This window comes from Parasteatoda tepidariorum, chromosome 8 (assembly GCF_982258835.1).
Source record: "Parasteatoda tepidariorum strain Cologne lab strain chromosome 8, Ptep-v5.0, whole genome shotgun sequence".
Lineage (NCBI taxonomy): Eukaryota > Metazoa > Arthropoda > Arachnida > Araneae > Theridiidae > Parasteatoda > Parasteatoda tepidariorum.
In genome coordinates this window covers 54,663,911-54,683,457 of record NC_141762.1, presented here as the reverse complement: position 1 = coordinate 54,683,457, position 19,547 = coordinate 54,663,911, and the positions used below count along the sequence as shown (strand labels likewise).

The 19,547-nt window shown below is 29.8% G+C and overlaps 1 protein-coding gene across 1 annotated transcript in view; it reads right to left on the bottom strand.

The window, feature by feature from the left end:
* The window catches only part of LOC107439110 (uncharacterized), a 65,107-nt gene that overhangs the window by 11,355 nt on the left and 34,205 nt on the right, over positions 1 to 19,547 (bottom strand). The window contains exons 9-12 of the mRNA XM_087149567.1: positions 9,175 to 9,351; positions 7,538 to 7,769; positions 5,592 to 5,708; positions 3,368 to 3,548 (exon numbers count right to left, since the gene is read on the bottom strand). Of these exons, the coding sequence (XP_087005693.1) occupies positions 3,368 to 3,548; positions 5,592 to 5,708; positions 7,538 to 7,769; positions 9,175 to 9,351 (707 nt within the window). The remainder of the gene's footprint in view (positions 1 to 3,367; positions 3,549 to 5,591; positions 5,709 to 7,537; positions 7,770 to 9,174; positions 9,352 to 19,547) is intronic.

Here is a 19,547-nt window from a genome sequence, read left to right as displayed (position 1 = left end):
TTATCCATTTTTTTCACCTGCTTTTCTTTTTGAAGTAACGAGGCGGTTTCTATTTAGATAATGAATTTTTATAAAAGTTCTTAACGACGGGATAAACGTATTGCTGTTTTATATTAAGTGTGTCATTTCGGAAACCATTCTTCACATAGTTGTTCATTTACTTTAGGGAACACGCGGAAAATTATATTTTTTCCATTTGTTTTTCTATCAAAATTTTTTCAAGTTGCAATCGCGCAAACTGGCATTTCGATAATAGTTTTAAATTCTTGTAAATTCACTGCAAAAACTGAGGAAAGTCATTATAGAAAATAACAAATGTCTTAGAATATCTCGCAAAAAGAAATGCTCCAATATTAGTTAGAGCTAGTAAGGCCGAACACTCCGTGTTTGAAGTAAAAGTGCGAGCTTTGCGCCAAAGGGACGTCACTAGAGAAAATCGGAGGATTGGGGTGGCGAGAGCTACTTCAAAGGAGTGAACCAGCCCTTCTATTCTCTTTAGCCCTGGTTAAGACTGGGGATTTTTTTATATATCCAATATATCTCAGTCCGACAGTTGAAAGGTTACAAAATTGTAATATAAAGATGAATACCTATATAAAGAAAGCGCCTTCGTCTCTGTGAAAGATAAGCTTAATATTTTATTTTGTTAATATAATACGTTTTTTTTTTCAAATCAAAAGTGTGGCAATATTTGTTAATTTTAAAAATGCTTTTGATCGTATCTCAGGTATATTCCTGTTTTAGTACAAAGACAAAGTACAAGAATTTTCACTTTTATTTAACGGCAATGATACTTATGACCCCTACTGTGCGCAAAATTTCGCTATTTGTTACAATAATTCTAAAAAGCTATATCAAAACATCTTATATTCTTCAATTTGAACACTTAAGAAAGCTTTAATATAGAAAAGTATTAAATATAAAAGCCCCACACTTAAGATAAAATTACTTCAAAAAAATTTTAACAATCACTAAAAAGTCTCCGACTCTCGAAATAGATTTTTTTTCTTTTATCATTAACACCACAATTTTGTTTCCTATTTTTTGTTCACAAATTTTAATGTTGAAACTTGAATTAGTTGTAATTTAAATTTTGATTAGATCGCAGAAATATTTTTATTAAAATAAATTCTTTTGTAATTTATCTCATCCATTATTTTGAAAGTACAGTTTTAAATACAGCCTAAAATGCTTTGAATTTAATCTGATATAAAAAATTGTATGGAAAGCCCAAATAATAAAAATTTGCTTTCAAACTTGTTACCCCGGGCTTTGTTCATCGCTTTAAATGTCATTTCATTATCTGAATGAAGAAAACCCTAACTTTTCATTAAAACGTTCATTCTTTTCTGTGATTTTTCTAATTTATTATTATTCTTAAATAGAAATAAACAGAAGAATCGCAAAACGGAAATCTTCCTTAAGCTTTAAGTTTCAAATCCATCATGCACCTGCTTCATTTGAATAAAGTTAAATAAACATTCGTAGCTTCCCTACTGACAATTTTTATTTCAAACAAAAACCCTCAGATTAAATTGAAATCTTTTTTTTTGTGTAAAAAGGTAACTTTTTCTTCTAGTATCTCTATTAACGATTGTTTACATTGAGTCTCTTTGAGTCTTTTCACATTTGAAAGACAAGTCATTCTTCATACTGAATACAAATAAAGTCCTTAAGAACGTGGAACTTACACGGGGTCAATATTAGCATTTCTCTTTTATAAACAGGAAGAGAAAGAGAATATTTTTCAAAATAAAATAGCTTTTTACTTTTGGGAAAAGTTTATGCTAATATACATCAAAACAAAAAAGTTTAATAAGAAATAACATGTAAATATTTGTTAACCACTTTTTGGCAAAACATGATAATTGGAATTATATCCATATTTATATAAATGTAGCAGACTTTCGAACGCCGGTCAAACATTGAAACATGAAGCAAAACGACATTCTCGATCAGTTGTATTAATCTCAATTAGAGTATATTAGAGTATAATTAGAGTATATACTCTAATTAGCTCTAATTGAGCTTATACTCTAATTAGAGTATAAGCTTGTGTATATATATATATATATATATATATATATATATATATATATATATATATATATATATATATATATATATATATATATATATATATATATATATATATATATATATATATATATATATATATATATATATATATATATATACAAGCAAACAATTTTTATCAAAGAATGCATGATCGGAAACAAAACGCAAAACCGCTAGAGGGCGTCAAAATTTATGTTCTTATATGAGGCAAAAACACACAAAGAATGATGAAGTTAGGTTATAAAAGCAAATTTAATGGCATGTGATTACAATAAGTGTTCAAAACAGTGGCCAGCAGCGGCTATGCACGCAGTACAACGGCGAAGAAAAGATAAAGCATATCACGAACTTTCCCTGCAGCTGTCGAAAGCTTCGCGACAAGTAACGCAGTGCAGTAACTCGGAACAGGAATGGAGCTTTCACGTTTGCATCTAACAACTTTCCAAATGAGCCAGCACCTTAGCGTTTTGTTTTCGACCATGCATTCTTTGACAAAAATTGTTTGCTTGGGTGTGTACTATCACTTCCTAAAATTTTGCCCATCTTTTTAGAATCACCCTGTATGTATTTAGTATATATATATATATATATATATATATATATATATATATATATATATATATATATATATATATGAAGATGTAAATCAAAATAAATTATTACCTGAAACCAATAAGAATATTAAAGTGAGAAAAAATCCGAAAAGCAAAAACCTTTGACTTAGAATTGTATATATCTCTTATAGTATATTTCATTTAGTTTCTGCTTTTTGGATTTTTTTTTCTTGTTTTAATATCTTTATCGTTTTCATGTCAGGTAATAATTTATTTTGTTGTATATTTTCTTCAAGTATTCTTCCAGTTATTACAATAGTTGCTTGGCGCTGTTGTAACTTATGGAATTGTAAGCGTTTTAATTTTTTTATTTATTCTTGTAGCATGATATATCTTAAATTATTGCGATTCAGAGTAACCTTAAACAGTGGTTGCTTTGACTCAATATTTTAAAATGTCCTTCTATTTTTACGGACATTAATTCATTAAACAAATCCATTATTAATTTACTAAAAAAGCTCTTTCAAGTCAAAAATTTATTTGAAAAATATACCATGAAAATTTTTCTTTTATTTGTTAAAATTTCATAAAGAGTGTAAAAAAAATATGGGTAAAAGCATCCCTAATTTATGGTAATAGAGTTCTCTTTCCGAACAATATTTTGAAGTTTATCGAATTGTTTTTAAAAATTAAACAATGAATAAATATCCTAAAAAATAAAGTTGTAGACTTACTCGTGATTTTCATTTTTTCCACCAACTGCGTAGATTTTACCACCAAGTGATGCTGCGCTGTGGTACATGCGAGCTTCATGCATATTAGGTATCTTAGTCCATTGCTTGTTAGATAAATCAAGCCTGTAACATTTTCTTTGGGCTACCATGCTTCCTTTGTCTTTTAGCGGGTTGCAACCTCCTGCGAAATAATCACACAAAACGTTTCGTATTCGCCTAATGAGCATAATCCAAGGTTTAACAGTTCGGTGATATAAGGACCCATATTAAAAAAGTTAAACACCCTAACTTTGCCACTATACATTTATGATATTGTCTTTGTCCTGAATGAGTTAATGTAGGCTTTTTCTTTTCTAGTATTTTGTGTATCTCAACCAAAAAATGTTCAACCAGAATTCGTTTTTTGCTAAAATATCTCGAAACTCGTTAGAAACTCGAAATTACGAAGGGATGTGATTAAATGTACGAGAATTACGATGAGTTAAAAAATTTAAAAAATTAGTGTTAGTTCAAGAATTGTTAATTGCTAAACCTCATAAAAAAGCGGGTAATTTGTTATGTTGAAAGGGCTATTTTCATTGATGAACTTAACAGAAGTTTTCAACCTCAGAAGGTTACAACATCTTGCGAAATAATCACACAAAACGTTTCGTATTCGCCTAGTGAACATAGTACAAGGTTTAACAGTTCGGTGATTTAAGGCCCATATAAAAAAAATGAAATACCCTAACTTTGCAACTATACATTTATGATATCGTCTTTGTCCTGAATGAGCTAACGTAGACTTCTTTTTTTCTTTTGAGACCTATGAAAGCAAAGGTGTTACACGTCTTCAATGATGGCAATACAAAAGATGAACCGATTTCATCCTTAGCATAATCGATACTTTTCAGTAACCAAACCTTAAAGATGCGACTCATATTTATTTTCAACCGAAGTCCAATTTATATATATTAATCATTTTTTTAAATATATTTTTCCAGTATTTTATGCATCTCTACCAAAAAAGTTCTCGAATTCGTTTTTCGCTAAAGTATCTCGAAACTCGTTAGAAACTCGAAATTACGAAGGGATGTAAATAAATGTACAAGAATTACGAGGAAATAAGAAATTTAAAAAATTATTGTTCGTTCAAGAATTGTTAACTGTTAAACCTCGTAAAAAAGAGCAAAATTTGATACGTTGAAAGAGCCATTTTTATTGATGAACTTAACAGATGTTTTCCTTATCGAAGTTACAATTTGTTTGAATTTTCGTAATTTTAGGAGCGTTTTCTTCCAAATTTTTTTATCATTTATACATCTTTTATGTTTTAAATAATAACTATTTTTTCATCTTTGTAAAAAAATGTATTTATCTAACTCGAGATTTTCATTTAATAAGCTCTGCCGAAAGCAACAAAAAATGAGAGTGATAGATGAGATTTTACCAAACGCAAATTTTAACATATTAAAATTTGTAAAATTATTATTTAGTTTTAACATTACATTGATGTCAAAGCTGCGCTGCGGTACATGCGAGCTTCATGCATGCTATATATTTTAGTCCATCATATGTTAGCTATATTGAACTTGTAACATTTTCCTTGAGCTATTATGTTTTCTTTGTCTTTTAGCGGGTTGCAACCTCTTGTGGGATAATCGCAGGAAACGTTTCATATTAATCACCATAAAGTTATTCAAAAGAAATAAAAGCAGTTTCCAGTTTGAACTGTTATGATTATATTTAAAATAGTTATCGAGTTAAATTATTTCGCATTTATTAATTCTTATCGTGTCACACATTTAAATTTTTTTGCGAGAATTCTCCATTATTTTTAAAATCCAGGTTATCATTCGTTTAGTTACTATTAATATATTAAGAAATTGTTTTTTAATATAATCACAATCATCATATTTTTTATTAATATAATTATCTCGAAGATTTTTTTTATAAGAACATCAATTTTTAAGATGAAAAAAATGATGAATGAGAAGCATTCACGAGGATTAATTGAGAGGAGCGTGCAAAGGTGGGTGTCTAACAGCATTTTTCAAGTAAAATTATAATATAAATTATATTTTTGCTATTTAGGGTAAGTCTAGACAATTCAATTAAGCATGCATGCACAAGTTTGCGAAAACCTTTGTTAGAAAAATGAAATTTTCTAATTATTTGGACCCTCCAACAAGACTCCTACAAGATTATGCAGCATATGTCTTCAATTTCTATTTAACATATTTACCAATTACAAAAACACCTCCGTCCAAATAAACTAAGCAGTGGTTATAAATAGGCTTTTTGGTGTGGGATAATGTCGTCCAATTATTTGCAGAAGGATCAAACAAGTATACTGATTTTCCTATAGTGAAAATAAAAATAATTACTTTAAAAACATGTATAAAAAGGTAATGAAAAGTATTTTATGCAAATTAGTATGAAGTAACGAATAAATTATTAAAAATTAGCAAATAGAGTAACTTTACTCAATAGAAAAACTTTTTGAAGGATATACTATAAAAATTCATTTTTTTATTCTTTATTGCTTGACTAATGATTATATTAAATCATTCATTCAAATTTAATAATTTTCTTGGTGTTGATATTCTTCTCCTACCGAAGCACGAACACAAAAATAAGCTCCTTACCAGAGAGCTCTTAGTGATTAAAGAAGCCTTCACCACCTAAACCTCACATAGATTTGACTGACTTGAAGGATATGGATACTATAGATGGATTGATAATCCTTTCTGATTCTAAATCCGTCTTAGAGGCCATCATAACATCACATTCTCCATAAATTTTCTATTTAAGCAGCTTCAAGGCAAAGGAAAATCCTGTGTGCTATAATGGATACATGTAAATATTGAAAGAAATGAGGGTGCTGACTCCCTGGAAGAGAAAACCTGAGACCATGACCATTGTACCACCATCACACTTGCTGTTACAAATACAGTGGCCAGATCCAGACTTTTAACCTCATTCCCATAAAGAACCACTCATCACAAATTTCGACTTTCCGAAAGTCCTTATACCCAAAATCGCAAGATTAAGAACTCTTCACTATAAGGGCATAAATATCCAGCCTGTTGAAACAAGATCTTACATGCAGTGGGAAAACTGGTCAGAAATTCAACCGCTCACACCAAAACATATATTTGAATGTCCAGCCTTCATTTCAAGAACAATAAAGCTTGGTGCAATTCCACTCATGGATCCACTGCAGTTGGTATTCTATAGCCAAAGTGCTCCGGAATTGGCAACCACAGCTGTTGCGAACATTTCGGTGAAGACTAGTGTCTGTATTTTTTTCTTTTTTGATAAATATATGGAGGTGAGATATAAGTATCTTAGCAACTATGAATTATCTGAACAAGAATAAATAATTATCTGAGATAAATCATTAAAATGAATTATTTTCTTTTATTCCTTGTTATTAATTAAGAATTTAAATTCTTGAATTTTAGATGGTGAATTTTAAATTTTTCTATGTAAAGTTATGCGTATATTAAATTATCCTTACATAGAATGATAACTATATAGTATATCATATAGTTATTATTCTATGTAAAGTTGTTCGCGTGAATTAGAATTATAGAAAAACAAGGTTCTGTCTCCTCAGAAACTTCGAACAATCAGATGCAATATCTGACTATGAGACTAAGTTCTTAATTTAAATCAAATTTACTAGTGTATAGTATTGGTATGATGCTAATTAAGTTGAATGCTAATTAAGCCTCCAACGCATAGGCACAAGTAAAATCACATTATTTAAATACTTAAACTACTAATCAGAATTCATTCACAGTGTTCTTTCTTCCGAGTGAGTTTTTCAAGTCCATTTCTGAAAAAAGGAGCTCTTAATGTTAAATAGAAACAAAATAAATCTTATAAAAATAAATCAAAGGAGATAAATATGTTTAACATTATCATAAAGTTAAATTCAATAAAATTCAGTCACTATTTTTGCCCTTAAAAATAATCAAGAATGCAAAATTCAGCTTCCATTTTTCGATTTCACCTAAAGGAAAAACTTACGAAATGTCGCACGGCGTTTAAGCAATTTTTTTAAACCTTTCTAAAGACTAAAATATTTAAATACCATCAACAATCTGATTTAGGACACCTTGTAAGAAAAATTGAAAAAAGGTGATTAATATTAAAATAAATTACAGTATCAAAAATACGTACCAAAGTGTTTATCATCTTCATCATTTTCAGTTACTCCACCTACCACAATAATCTGCTCTTTTGTCTTTAGATTTGAATCATTCAAATCTTCTACGTTTGAATTTTCATTCTCTGTACTTGATTGATAATGTGGAGTCTGTTTTGCCCGTCTGTCTTTTCGCACATCATGCATAACGTCAAACTTTAATCCATATCTAGTTTTTCCATTTTCTGGCATTTTTAAAATTCTTCCCTAAAATAAAAACAAAAAACGAAACTGAGACTCACATGCTCAGAATTTTTTTAATAAAAAATACATTTATAAGCGTGTTTTGAAGTTTGATTAAAAAATAGATATTTTTCATTGTATTCGGTTAAAATATAAAACTACATTAGATATAGAAACAGCTCCAATCTAACTGATCGAATCAATTCATGTAAGCATCAACAATGAAAGCAATAAGCTGATTCGAAGGACAAACAATGCAGTTAATAAACCATTTCAGTTAAGGAAAATTAGCATGCTTAAGCCTCTTGTATACAAATGTTAAAATTAAAATTATATTATGAAAATTTCACCCGAATATTTTGTCCGTATTCACTGTACATATTTTTACACACCTTCGCCAATTTCAAGTTTTTAAGTCTCATAGTTTTTGCGCTGCTAGACATATTGTAACATTAACCTGATCGCTCTAAACAACGGCTCTTGCTATTTTTAATGTTGAGAGAATTAAACAACCCTAGCAGCAAAATAACTTGGGCTCTCAATGGATCAATATTCACCAATCTTGGCTCAATAAGAGTTCAAAGAGTCATTATTTTTCCTGTATTAGCCCTATATAGAATTGTCTAATTCACCCGATATTTTACACCGACTTTACAACCGGTATCAGACCTATATAGAATTGTCAGATTCATCCGATATTTTGCATTCATTGTTCAGCCAATATAGGCCCTATGTTGGCCCTATATAGGCATATATTGGTCCTTTATAGTACAAATATTAAAAATTCTAAACATCCCAATATTGGTACCTCGGTGCATGTTCATGTAAGACTCATATTGAGCCAATTTTGAGCCCAACTGGGGCCAATGTAAGAAACTGGCCACTAGATGGCACACAAAACTTTCTCTGAAGTTTCTTTTTTTTTCTGAAGAGAGTTGTGGACGAGATTATAAAAGATGGATGGCGGTTTTCGATAAATGTTCTGTCTACGTTAATATTTGTCTGTTATCTGCTATGTGCATCTATAGCTTTGAATAAATTAATTTAAGATGCAGGCGACTCGTCTTTTGTGTGAAAGTTTAAAAGTCTTTACACCAAGGTAAATTTGTTGCTGGGGAAGCTATTATTCGAAGGAGAACTAGAATTCTGTCGATGTGTACAGAGTTACCACTAAACGTTACACAATCACCCATACAACAGTGTTTTCGCACACTAGAATTTCAAATGTCCTCGGAAATCTTTATAAAAATTATAATTTTAAATAATTTGGATATTTCATTTCTAAAAATTCCTCCTAATACTTATGATTTAGTCCTTCAACCACTTGTCCAACTAACAAAAATGACGCGTATGATCATTACAAGAAAAAAATTGTGACACTCTTATTTTTAAAAATTACGTTTTAATTTAAACTTAGATCGAGAGAGACCTTCCACTTTTTCCTAGTCGATTCTTCAGGCTCTAAATCGGAGGAGTCTTTTTCGTCCGCATCGTCAATTTCATATCTATCTTCTGATTCGTCCTCACTGTCGTCAGTCTCATCCACCCTCCTATCGTCACGTTTCAGCCTATCAGTCTCATCATGTTTCTTTCTTTGAGAATGATCCTAAAGTAGAGATGAAATCGTTTTTCTAATACAAAATAATTATTTAGCTCAGATCACAAAAAAAGAAGAAAAACACGACTTATTTTATAATGGAATAAACAAACAAAAAGTACGAGGGAGAAAAAGGCGGATTTTTATGATTGGGGTGAGGGGAATGAAAATTATTGAAAAAGAATACATGTTAAATGGTCAAAAAGAATATAAAGAAAATCAGCGCTAAGCTTTAGAATTAAGAACAAGGCATCACGATCAACAGTACAACGATCTCGCCGCTGGTTCCGCAGAAATAGCTAAAGAGAAGAAAGATATTGAAGTAATTCAAATTAATACTCACCTACTAATACAATAATAAGGCATCACGGAATAACAAAAATACACCTAACGATACATAAAAAATATTTATTTTTATTCTTAAGGATTATTATTAGATTATTAGATTAGATTATAAGGATTCTTATTATTAGAGAAAACATAACCATAATTTACGGGTCAAAATGAGCTACAGGTGGCGTAGAACAGAACTCTCTACTTATGGCAACACTTCGCATGCTTATGGCAACACTTCGCTTGCGTGTGGAGAGTCATAGGAGAAGGATGTATGTTAATTCCTGTCTTGATTTTCAAATGGACTAGAAACTTTTAAGTTGGGAAACTATATAGAACCGAAAATTGTATTAAACATAGTTCTAAAAGAAAGTGTCGAGGATATTTTAAAAAATATTTTTGACAATTACATACGAAAAATATTAAGAAAGGGGAAAATATCGTAGTACATTCCTATACAACTAAAAAGAAAAGGAAAGAGAAGTAGGTGAGAGGAGGAAAGAGAAGGGGTTAATGTTCTTTTTTTTTTTGAACAGCTAATCACGCCAATATCAATGTCTTAACCTCATATAAAAATTCTTATTTAAAAACGATTTAGAGTATGTTTTTATTATATTGCAATTTACTTTCTATATTAGTTGGTGCAATTATGTTTTAAAAGCAATTGGATAAACTTCATTCCAACAAATACTTTTTTTTGGAATTTAAATAAAATCACGGTTATTGTCATCAATACATAATTGGGTACTTGCAATTCAAGAAGTAGTGAAGTGATTATGCCTAACCATGTGATTTAAATCAGATTTAATTGTATACCCGAATGCGAAATCACTAGTGCGTGTCAAACTTGATTGGTTTCTAAATCGGCAAATGTCACGATTTACGAACAATGACGTCAGTTGAAGGTATCCAATAGACATGATTCCCTACTGAGGAAATTTAAATATTCATGTGACACTATACAGGTTGTTCCATACCATAATGTGGTGTGACTTTTCGTTGTTCGACAACATGTCATACAGGTCACACTACAACATCTTGTAATGTGAGTTTCTGAAGACTTGGATAGTTATTGGTTGTGCCATGGATCAAAAAAATTTTTTTATGCTTCGTAATCAAAACCCTGTATTCCCTGAAATCGGTTCACTGAGAAAAAATATGGTCAAAACACAATATTCTGGAATATTTATTTCATATATTTAAATTTGCCATAAAATATTGGGAAACAATATACTCTGAGATACTATGATATACATAATGAACATGAAATACTATGGGAACACCAGAAAGATCAGTAATTTTTAGCGGAACGCTTTGGTAATGATTATGTTAAAATTAAGAGCAAAATATGGTTTTATAATACGGAAAAAAATTTTGAAATTGAAATTAAGCTCTGTAGTTTTAACATAACATAGCTTAAAAAGCATTTATTCGGTTAAATTTACTTTTCAGTTTTGTAAGTTTACTAAATGTGGGGTAATAAGAGCTATAATTTTGAAAACCAAAATTTCCAGCTGTTACCATATGAATATAAAAATTATCAAACTATTTAAATACAGTATATTTTGGTTTTTATTACCAGAATTATATTTATTTTTACCAAAAATATAATTACCATACAGTGCTGTAATTTTACCAAAATTTCATCTCCTTATACATATTGGAATTTACCTCGAGGAATAGTGACACGACATGAAAACGTTTGTGAATTTGAAAGTCTTCTTTATATTGCAAATCTTCTTTACCAAAACTAAAAACTAAGATGTGAAAATGCACACCATTCTTTCTTAAAAAATTATTTGATTGACCTCATAAAACGATGAAATTGGATTGAATACAGTTTTTATGAATTTTAAATACAATATAAACAACTTTTTAACTAAAAACAGTTTTCTTTAAAAAAAAAAATTGCCCCGAAATACTAGACCGTGAAATATACTATTAGCACGCAAAGTTCCACAGAACTGAATTATTCCGTCTGAAAAAAAAAGAATTAACATTCAAAACATTTTTGTATCACATAGAATATTGAATTTAAATTGTGAGCAAAATTCATTCGTTGATTTTGGTTTTACACTCTTTGGCTGGAAGGATTTCCCCCAAAACTTCTTTCATCGTCTTGACACAATTTATTCACTGACTGCTCCTTTTTCATGTACTTTATTTTGCCAAACTTTACATGTCGTACTTTATTTTGATTATTTTCAATGAAGCCGTGGCATTATATCAACTTTGTGCCATGAGATCAATATCAATGTTTATCTAGGCCTTTCTACCAAAATTGCTTTTTCAAGACAATAAAAAAATAAAAATAAGGTCTAGTTTATAAAGAGAAAAATTTTTGAAGTTTAAATTGTGTTGAATTTTTTCTGGAAGTTCAGGAAAGGAATGAGAAAAAAAATACTTATCTACAAACTTTTCTTTCTTTAAAGTGTGCTGGAGTAAAAATAGTGTCTTCTTATGCAAGTATTTAAATGAATAGTTTTAGAATTATTTTGAAGCTAATTCATTACAAGCATGCATTTGTAATTCGGCTTCAAACATCGTATTATTATTAAGGTACAAAACAGACTTCTGTTTCAGAAATTATTTCTTAAGCTATAATTTTTTCCTACTATCTAAACATGACTGGAAAATTGGTTTTGATATAAAAGAATTTGCGTAAAATAAGTTCATGAAGAGCACTTATCACAACACAAAGTTGGTTTTCTGATAAAAAAAATAATTTAAAGTAAAAATAACATTATTATGAATTGTAAAACAATTATACAGTGGTTTAAACTCCTTAAAACAGAGTGAAGAACATGAAATTAAGTTGGGAAGACATATAAACGAAATAAGGCACAACAATAATTTATTTTTAGCTTATAAAATTATTGGTTATGCCACTCTACGACTTTCATATTTAACGTTAAGCATCCCTTAAATCTAGATAATATGACTCTTGCAGAAAAAAATATTTATATCCCAGGGAGCTAAGTCCCCACTCGCTACCGCCCACAAACGCCGATTATGGCTTTGCAAACATTGTTGTTGCTTGTCATAGAACAGTTTTTCTACGAAATTCCAGCGTATTCGTTTGAAATATATGTACTAAAAAATTCTGTTTGCTTAGACTTGTGTTATGCTTTCTGTTTGCTTATGCCCCTATTTCTCACGTCCAAACATTTCCTTGTGACTCTAATAAGATCTATTGGTAAACATAAATAATTTTGCTTAGTAATCTATTTTTGAAATAACATTTGAAACTAAAGGTATGTTTTTATAAAAAAATTTGGTGAGTTTGCGACCTTAATTACATATTTTTGCTTACCAAAACTGGCTGATGCATAAAATAGAATTTGTGCATGCATCACGTTGGGCATGAAATTGATCGTTAAGTTTTTAATAATTTAATGAATCTCTTTGTCTGAAATTTATAATATTATAGAAGTACAATTTTCAAAAAATTTAATTGCAAAACGGTTAATAAGATTAGGGACTTACTTAAAAGAGCTTATCTTAAAATATATCATAATAAGGCAAAATCGCAAAATTACGTAATAATAAAGTAATAATTCTAGTTTAAAACCCTTTGAAAACAATTAAAATCAAAAAATTAATAACAGCATATAGAATCAGAAAAATAAATATTCCAGGTAAATGCCTTTAACTTTGGAATTCGCGAACGCAAAGACCTATAGGGGGCGTTGTTATTTGAGACGAATTCCTGCTAGCAGAACAACAGGATCATCAAATGCACTGGAGATTGCTTCAGTGTAGCATGGTAATGTTCCTTCCTTATTGTGGCTTATTAAATTTAAAAAAGGAAAATGTATGATATTCTTTCGTATGCAAGTGAAAACAAAATGGAATATCTTTTTTTTTAAGAAGGAACATCCAAAACACATCGGAAAATATTTTTAATTAGAGTTAAAACCTAATGTCTGAGAAATCGTTCTACTGAATTTAATGATCTAGTGTGAAGGGTCTGTTTGAATTTCACAATCCATACTTTTCTGTACCATATTACTTCAAACATTAAAATCATGCAAAAAGTATACAAAAGCACATATACCATTTAATTTTGCAAAAAAAAGAGTCTTGGCAACAATTTTTATCCAAAAATTTAAAGTTTCAATAAAAAATCATTATTTTCAAACTAAAAAATTAAAAATAAGGAGTGCTTACGATAAAAAAAACGGTTTTAAAAATTCCTCACATTGAAATTAAAAAAAACTTTCAGATTTTTTCTTTTTTCTAGTCTTAAAGTTCTTAATCAGACGTAAAAAACCTTTCTATAGAGAACGATCATCAAATTAGAAAAACAAATTATTTGCAAGTAATTTTTTTATAATAAAAATCATAACACTTACTTGCTTTAGAAATCCGGAGAATTCCAAATGAAATATTCTCAGTTTGAAAATTTTATTTTCAAGTAATATATACATGGATTATCCCTTCATTTCTTTTAGATGACTTACTGCCACACAACAAAATTTCATAATTGTAAGATCTCGATATGAGTTTCAATATGTAATTTAAAAGCAGAATAGCTGAATTCTAGTTGAAATTATTCATTCAAAATTTCAAAATACTTCCCAAGAAAACGAAAAAAATTCATCAATAATCAACACAAATGATACTATTTCAAGTGATTCGGATGATGCTTTATTGTTGTTTTCTGAATTATATAGATTTAGAAATATATACTATTCTATAAAGAAGAAGAATATTCTATAACTGTTACAGTTCTGCACGTTCTGAAATCACATTTATTCATTGAAATGAAGTAATTAATGTCGACTTCACTCTTATTTGTAATGAATTGAAGCAACAACAAAATATTTTACCTTATTACACACATCTGTAACAGTATGCTATCACGAAATCCGAAGTTATCGGTTGCAAATTTGTTAATAATGGAAGGGTAAAAATTATTGAGAAATTGTTCTTCAAATGTTGGGCGTGTTATGTTTCAGAAAGATGTTCTGGATCGTTTTTTTTCAAGTTCGTCTGCCTTTTCCTTAGAGAAATTTAGCTTCTTATTAGCTGCTATAAAAAAGACGTCTTACTCTGCCAACGTTTTTGATAGAACTAAATGAAAACTTAATAACTGAGACCCTGAAAATATACTACTCGCTAGAGGGCGCGTTCAAGCGTTGCAATCGCGAATACAAAAATATTTTATAAAAGAAAAGGCAGACGATTTTAAAATCAACTAAAAAAAAGGAATGAGATGGGACTGTACAGTCACTGCATTCTGTTGTGAGGACTTTGCTGTTACTTTCTCTGAGTATTAAAATTATTTTTAAAAAATGTCTAGAAAGGGCGCTCTCAGATCGAAAAATGATAAAAACATATTTGTTTTCAAGCAGCATAAACGGCGCGGTCTGAGGACATAATTAGCTCACGCTTATGCAAATGCTTCAGTTGAAATGGTTAGCCACTCAACAAGATTCGCTGTTTCATAGAGATTCCAGTTAGCAGTGCCATCTGTTGAAGTAGTTTTTATTCAGTCTTATGTCGTTAATTTTTAAGCAGAACGCAGCAAATAATTTATTTCCAGCTTCTTTCGTTTTTCTATTTTCAAAAAAAAAAAATTTAATTCAAAATCGTCGAACTTCTTGACTTTTTTTTAATACACTAAAGACCAGAGATGCTAACTTGCTCCAGACAGCAAATATATATTTTGAAGTGGTAGTTCATCAATTGTGATTCTTGGTTTAATAAATTCAATTTAGTAGATTTTTATCCACCACTATTTCTAAATAATTCGTAAGCTTATATAATTCACCACTGTATAGTACTAATGTCATGCTATACCTTTTAAAAAGCAAGCAAAAGTACTCAAATATTTGCAAAATTTACTTTGTTGTTATTTACCGTATTTTTTTTATTATTTTGTCTTGTCCGGAGCAGTTGGCACCTCTGAAAGACTATAAGCCCTAAAAGAGACACATATTTTTATTTACAGAGTAAAATGTCTGAATAGTTTTATTGAAAAAATACAAAAGTAGTTTGCGAACAAATGCATTATTAATAGTTACTTGTCAAGATTCAATCCAGAATTTTCCATGATCATACTAAAAAATATGCAGACTAAATTTTAAAAAAATATGCAGTGTGCAATAAGTAGGAAAAAAATCCTTTGTTCAATTTAATTCGATAAGCACAACTCTATGACAAAAATTTCACTATTTTGATAGAAATTCGTATAAGTAGTCTGGATAGAGATTTTATTTTAAGTAGATAAAAATAAAAATATTAAAGTTTTTAGATTATTTCTGTAGTTATTGCTTCAAAATGTTTTCCATCATTGCGAAAAAAATATTTAGCGGAAATTTAAAATAAAGCTTTCTATCGATGTAAAATAAAGCCTCCTATTGATATTCTAGTATTAAAATTATTGTTTTTATCTACACTAAAAAATACATTTTCCTCCTTCTTTAAAATACGTTGATGTTTCTTTTCTTCTTAGATATATTATTATGTTTTTCATTTAAGGAATTTCTTATTTTGTTATTTGCCAACTAGCAAATAAATAATGTTTAGAAAATCAATATTTCCGGGAACTCTCGGCCCTTTAAATAAAATGCATATCTATTTTTAATCATTGAGTTCATGACTTTAAGAGAAACTTCGAAACATTGAATTACAATATTTGTTTTAATTCTAACCGCTAACAAACAAATATTATTGCTTCAAATTGTCCCACATATGTATTTTTTACATTATATTTCTCATTCAGACTGTCTTTTGAAGTTTAGATTAAATATTTAAAAATTAAATTGTGGCTTACAGAATAATTTTGCTACCTATTTTCTTTATTCAATTTTTTTTAAAAATCATTTTTAAGCGGAAAATTTTGCAAAAAAAGGATTTTAAAAATATCTTTCTTAATGATAAAAATTATTCTAAATCTGAAGCCAGGATACGTAGTAGTTTTTATTTACTAATTAACTTTTGAATTGAAAATTGCTTGATAATTAATGCAACTAAATAAAGAAATGGAAGAAGGTGTGAAAGAGGGTGCAATGTATAAATATGGGCACCTCTCTCCAATGAGCTATTGGAAGTGTTGCAGACGGTATGACAAGACTATAGACGAGACTACTTATTGATATAAATTAACATAGAGCAATTGGTACACTTGATATAATTGCAACCATTACATAAGTACATGCAACTTCAATTATTGTATGGTATTTGTTCTGAACTGCAAACTTTTTACAAGTACGTTAAAACATTTCTTTAATTTTTTTTACTGTTAGTTCAAAGGGATTTTACAGTAATATATTAAGCTGTTTTAAGAAACAGGCCTTACCAGTGAGTGCTTTCAGGTTACACCTGAAAGTGGCCATCTTGCTACGATGGGAAAGTAGACGTGAACAACCTTCTTCCTCCTCATTCTGTCGACAAATTAAAGGTGGCAGATTTATGGGACCTCTGAAAACGTACTACAGCGAGGCAATGAAAGTATAATTGTAAAAGAAACGACGTCTCCTAACAACCAACGATGTTATGGAGCATTAAACCTCGGCCAACATTCATAACTAAACGTCTGAGATAAACGGGCAATAAGCGGATTTTTAAGTTACTAGTATAAATTCTATGGACTTGCACACCTCCACCGATGCTCACTTTATTGCTGTTGAGTTGAAATGGAGGATGGAAAAATATTTCTTTATAAAAGAAAATAATGTTTCAGAATCAAGTGTTGCTCTACTTGTGACCTCTGGATTACCAGCATCAATAGTCTCCCCTGCAAGTCACCATGATAAATAAGCACTCCAAGCTCTGTAAAGAGGCTATTGTAACTTCGTAATGTTTCAATGATATTTATATGTTCGACACGTCCCCTGGATTAAAAATTAAAAAAAAAACTATTTGAGGAATTAAAGCAGTAAAGCGTAGCCTCAGTATGTCCATGAGGCTTCATATCTGAATCGCCCTATAAGGACCAGTTCGAGAAATCGCTTGTCAAAAGTGCTCGTATTCCGTTGAAATTTCCAAGAATTAGAGGCAAGCCATAAGGAAGGGTTGTGAAGATTAGAGTTACTGCCATCTAACTTCGTTAGAATAGAGAGTTACGACATATGTGTAACATTCCCCGATTGGTCGAGAGCCAAAATAATTTACCGAAACAAAACGAAGGAACCTTTTTCTCGTAGACATAACATGGAGTGATCGACAAAGTATTTTTATCTAGCGAAATCTCATAATTTAGGGTAGATATTATTTTCACATATTTTTAAAACTATTTTAAACTGTTCAAGGTATCTGTTATAAACAAATACAATGTTAAAAAAATCTTTTATTTTTTGAAATAATTAGATTTTAAAAATTATGATTGCTCTACTTGTCAATTTTATCAAGTTATTTGTGTTATTATATGCCGAATAAATAATTAATTATTTGAGAAAATTTTAGCTGTCTCCCTAAGAAATTATTCATTGGAGGAAATTTTGTAACAAACTAAAAATAAATTTCCTTTTTATATTTAAAGAGCTTAGTTTGTACATAAAAAATTTGCTGTATTTTGGAGTAGTTTCTTGTCTCTTGGCTGGGAAAAGAGAAACGAATCGTAACGCAATTTAATATCGGTACCATAGCAACAAGGAAAGTTCTGAAATAGCTGTAGTTTATTCATTGCGGAAGAAAAAGAGATTGTTGAGAAATGTTGCCAAATGTGGTAACCACTCCATTATCTTTTTCTCTTGCAATCCAGCTGTTTCGGACAATTTTGAAGCCATCGTTGTAACTCACAAACTAAGAGTTAGATATCAGGAACTCTAGTGAATACTACATGCTTTCAAAGGAAGAAAATTGACGAAGCACTAAGATTTATTAAATGGCTCATTAGTGGCCTTTCCTTTGTCGACAACGATGATAATATCAATGCTACAGACAAACCAGATAAGGACTTACATCTTTAAGGATAAAAAATTCTGCAGAGACACTCGCTGAGAAGTGTGGGCTCAATGTGCTGTGTGCTAAACGCGATTCAACATAGATTGCGACAGAGCTGAAAGAGCAGGTTTTGATAGCGATTTCTGTTTATAAAAATTTTTTGGTAATAAAGCAACTCCCACCCCCCATTCTGTTTCGTTTTCTCCGATTTTAAAACGGTAAAATGATTTCCTGGAACATTTTTTTAGTTGTTTGTGCACTCCAATTTCTGGTGTATTTTTCTTAATCTTTGCGAATTAAAATAACTGATATTAATCGGATGAGCTTCAAGCGTAAGTCCCAATTTCACTTTTAATTCAGCTTCAGATCAAGGAATACCAGCTTATCTAGGAATTTAAGGTGGTAAAAGCCCTGCACACTGTCATTTAGTTAACTTGCAATAGTCATTAATGAGGAGCAAATATATTGAATATCTTTCTTATTTAAGTAACTTTAAGTTTAAAACAAAATAAGTTATTAATATTTACAACTTCTCCCCAAGAAAATAAGTACAAAATCTCTAAAAATCTGAAAAATATCTCAGGAAAAATAAAATGGTTGTATGAGAATTACTTTAAAAAGACTTGACACTTTTTTTTTCATGAGAGTTTCCATCTGGTATTTGAAAACTTAATTAGGGTGAAAAAACATTTCTTAATACATGAAAATAAGCATAATTATTTCCATTTTGACGTTTTTCATTATAATTAGCCAACTTTCTCAACTGAACTAAATGGAATCGAATCTTAATCTGACATGCAATTACATTAACATGAGGGTGAATCCGATAAGATGTTCTCAAATTTAAGACAATCTCATTAACAAACTCTAAGTAAGAATTCCTTTCGCATTCAGAATGAATCGTTCACTGATCCAAGCTGAAAACTAATTCATATTCTTCTTATTTTCCTTATAATTAAAACTTCGGAGCACCGAAACAA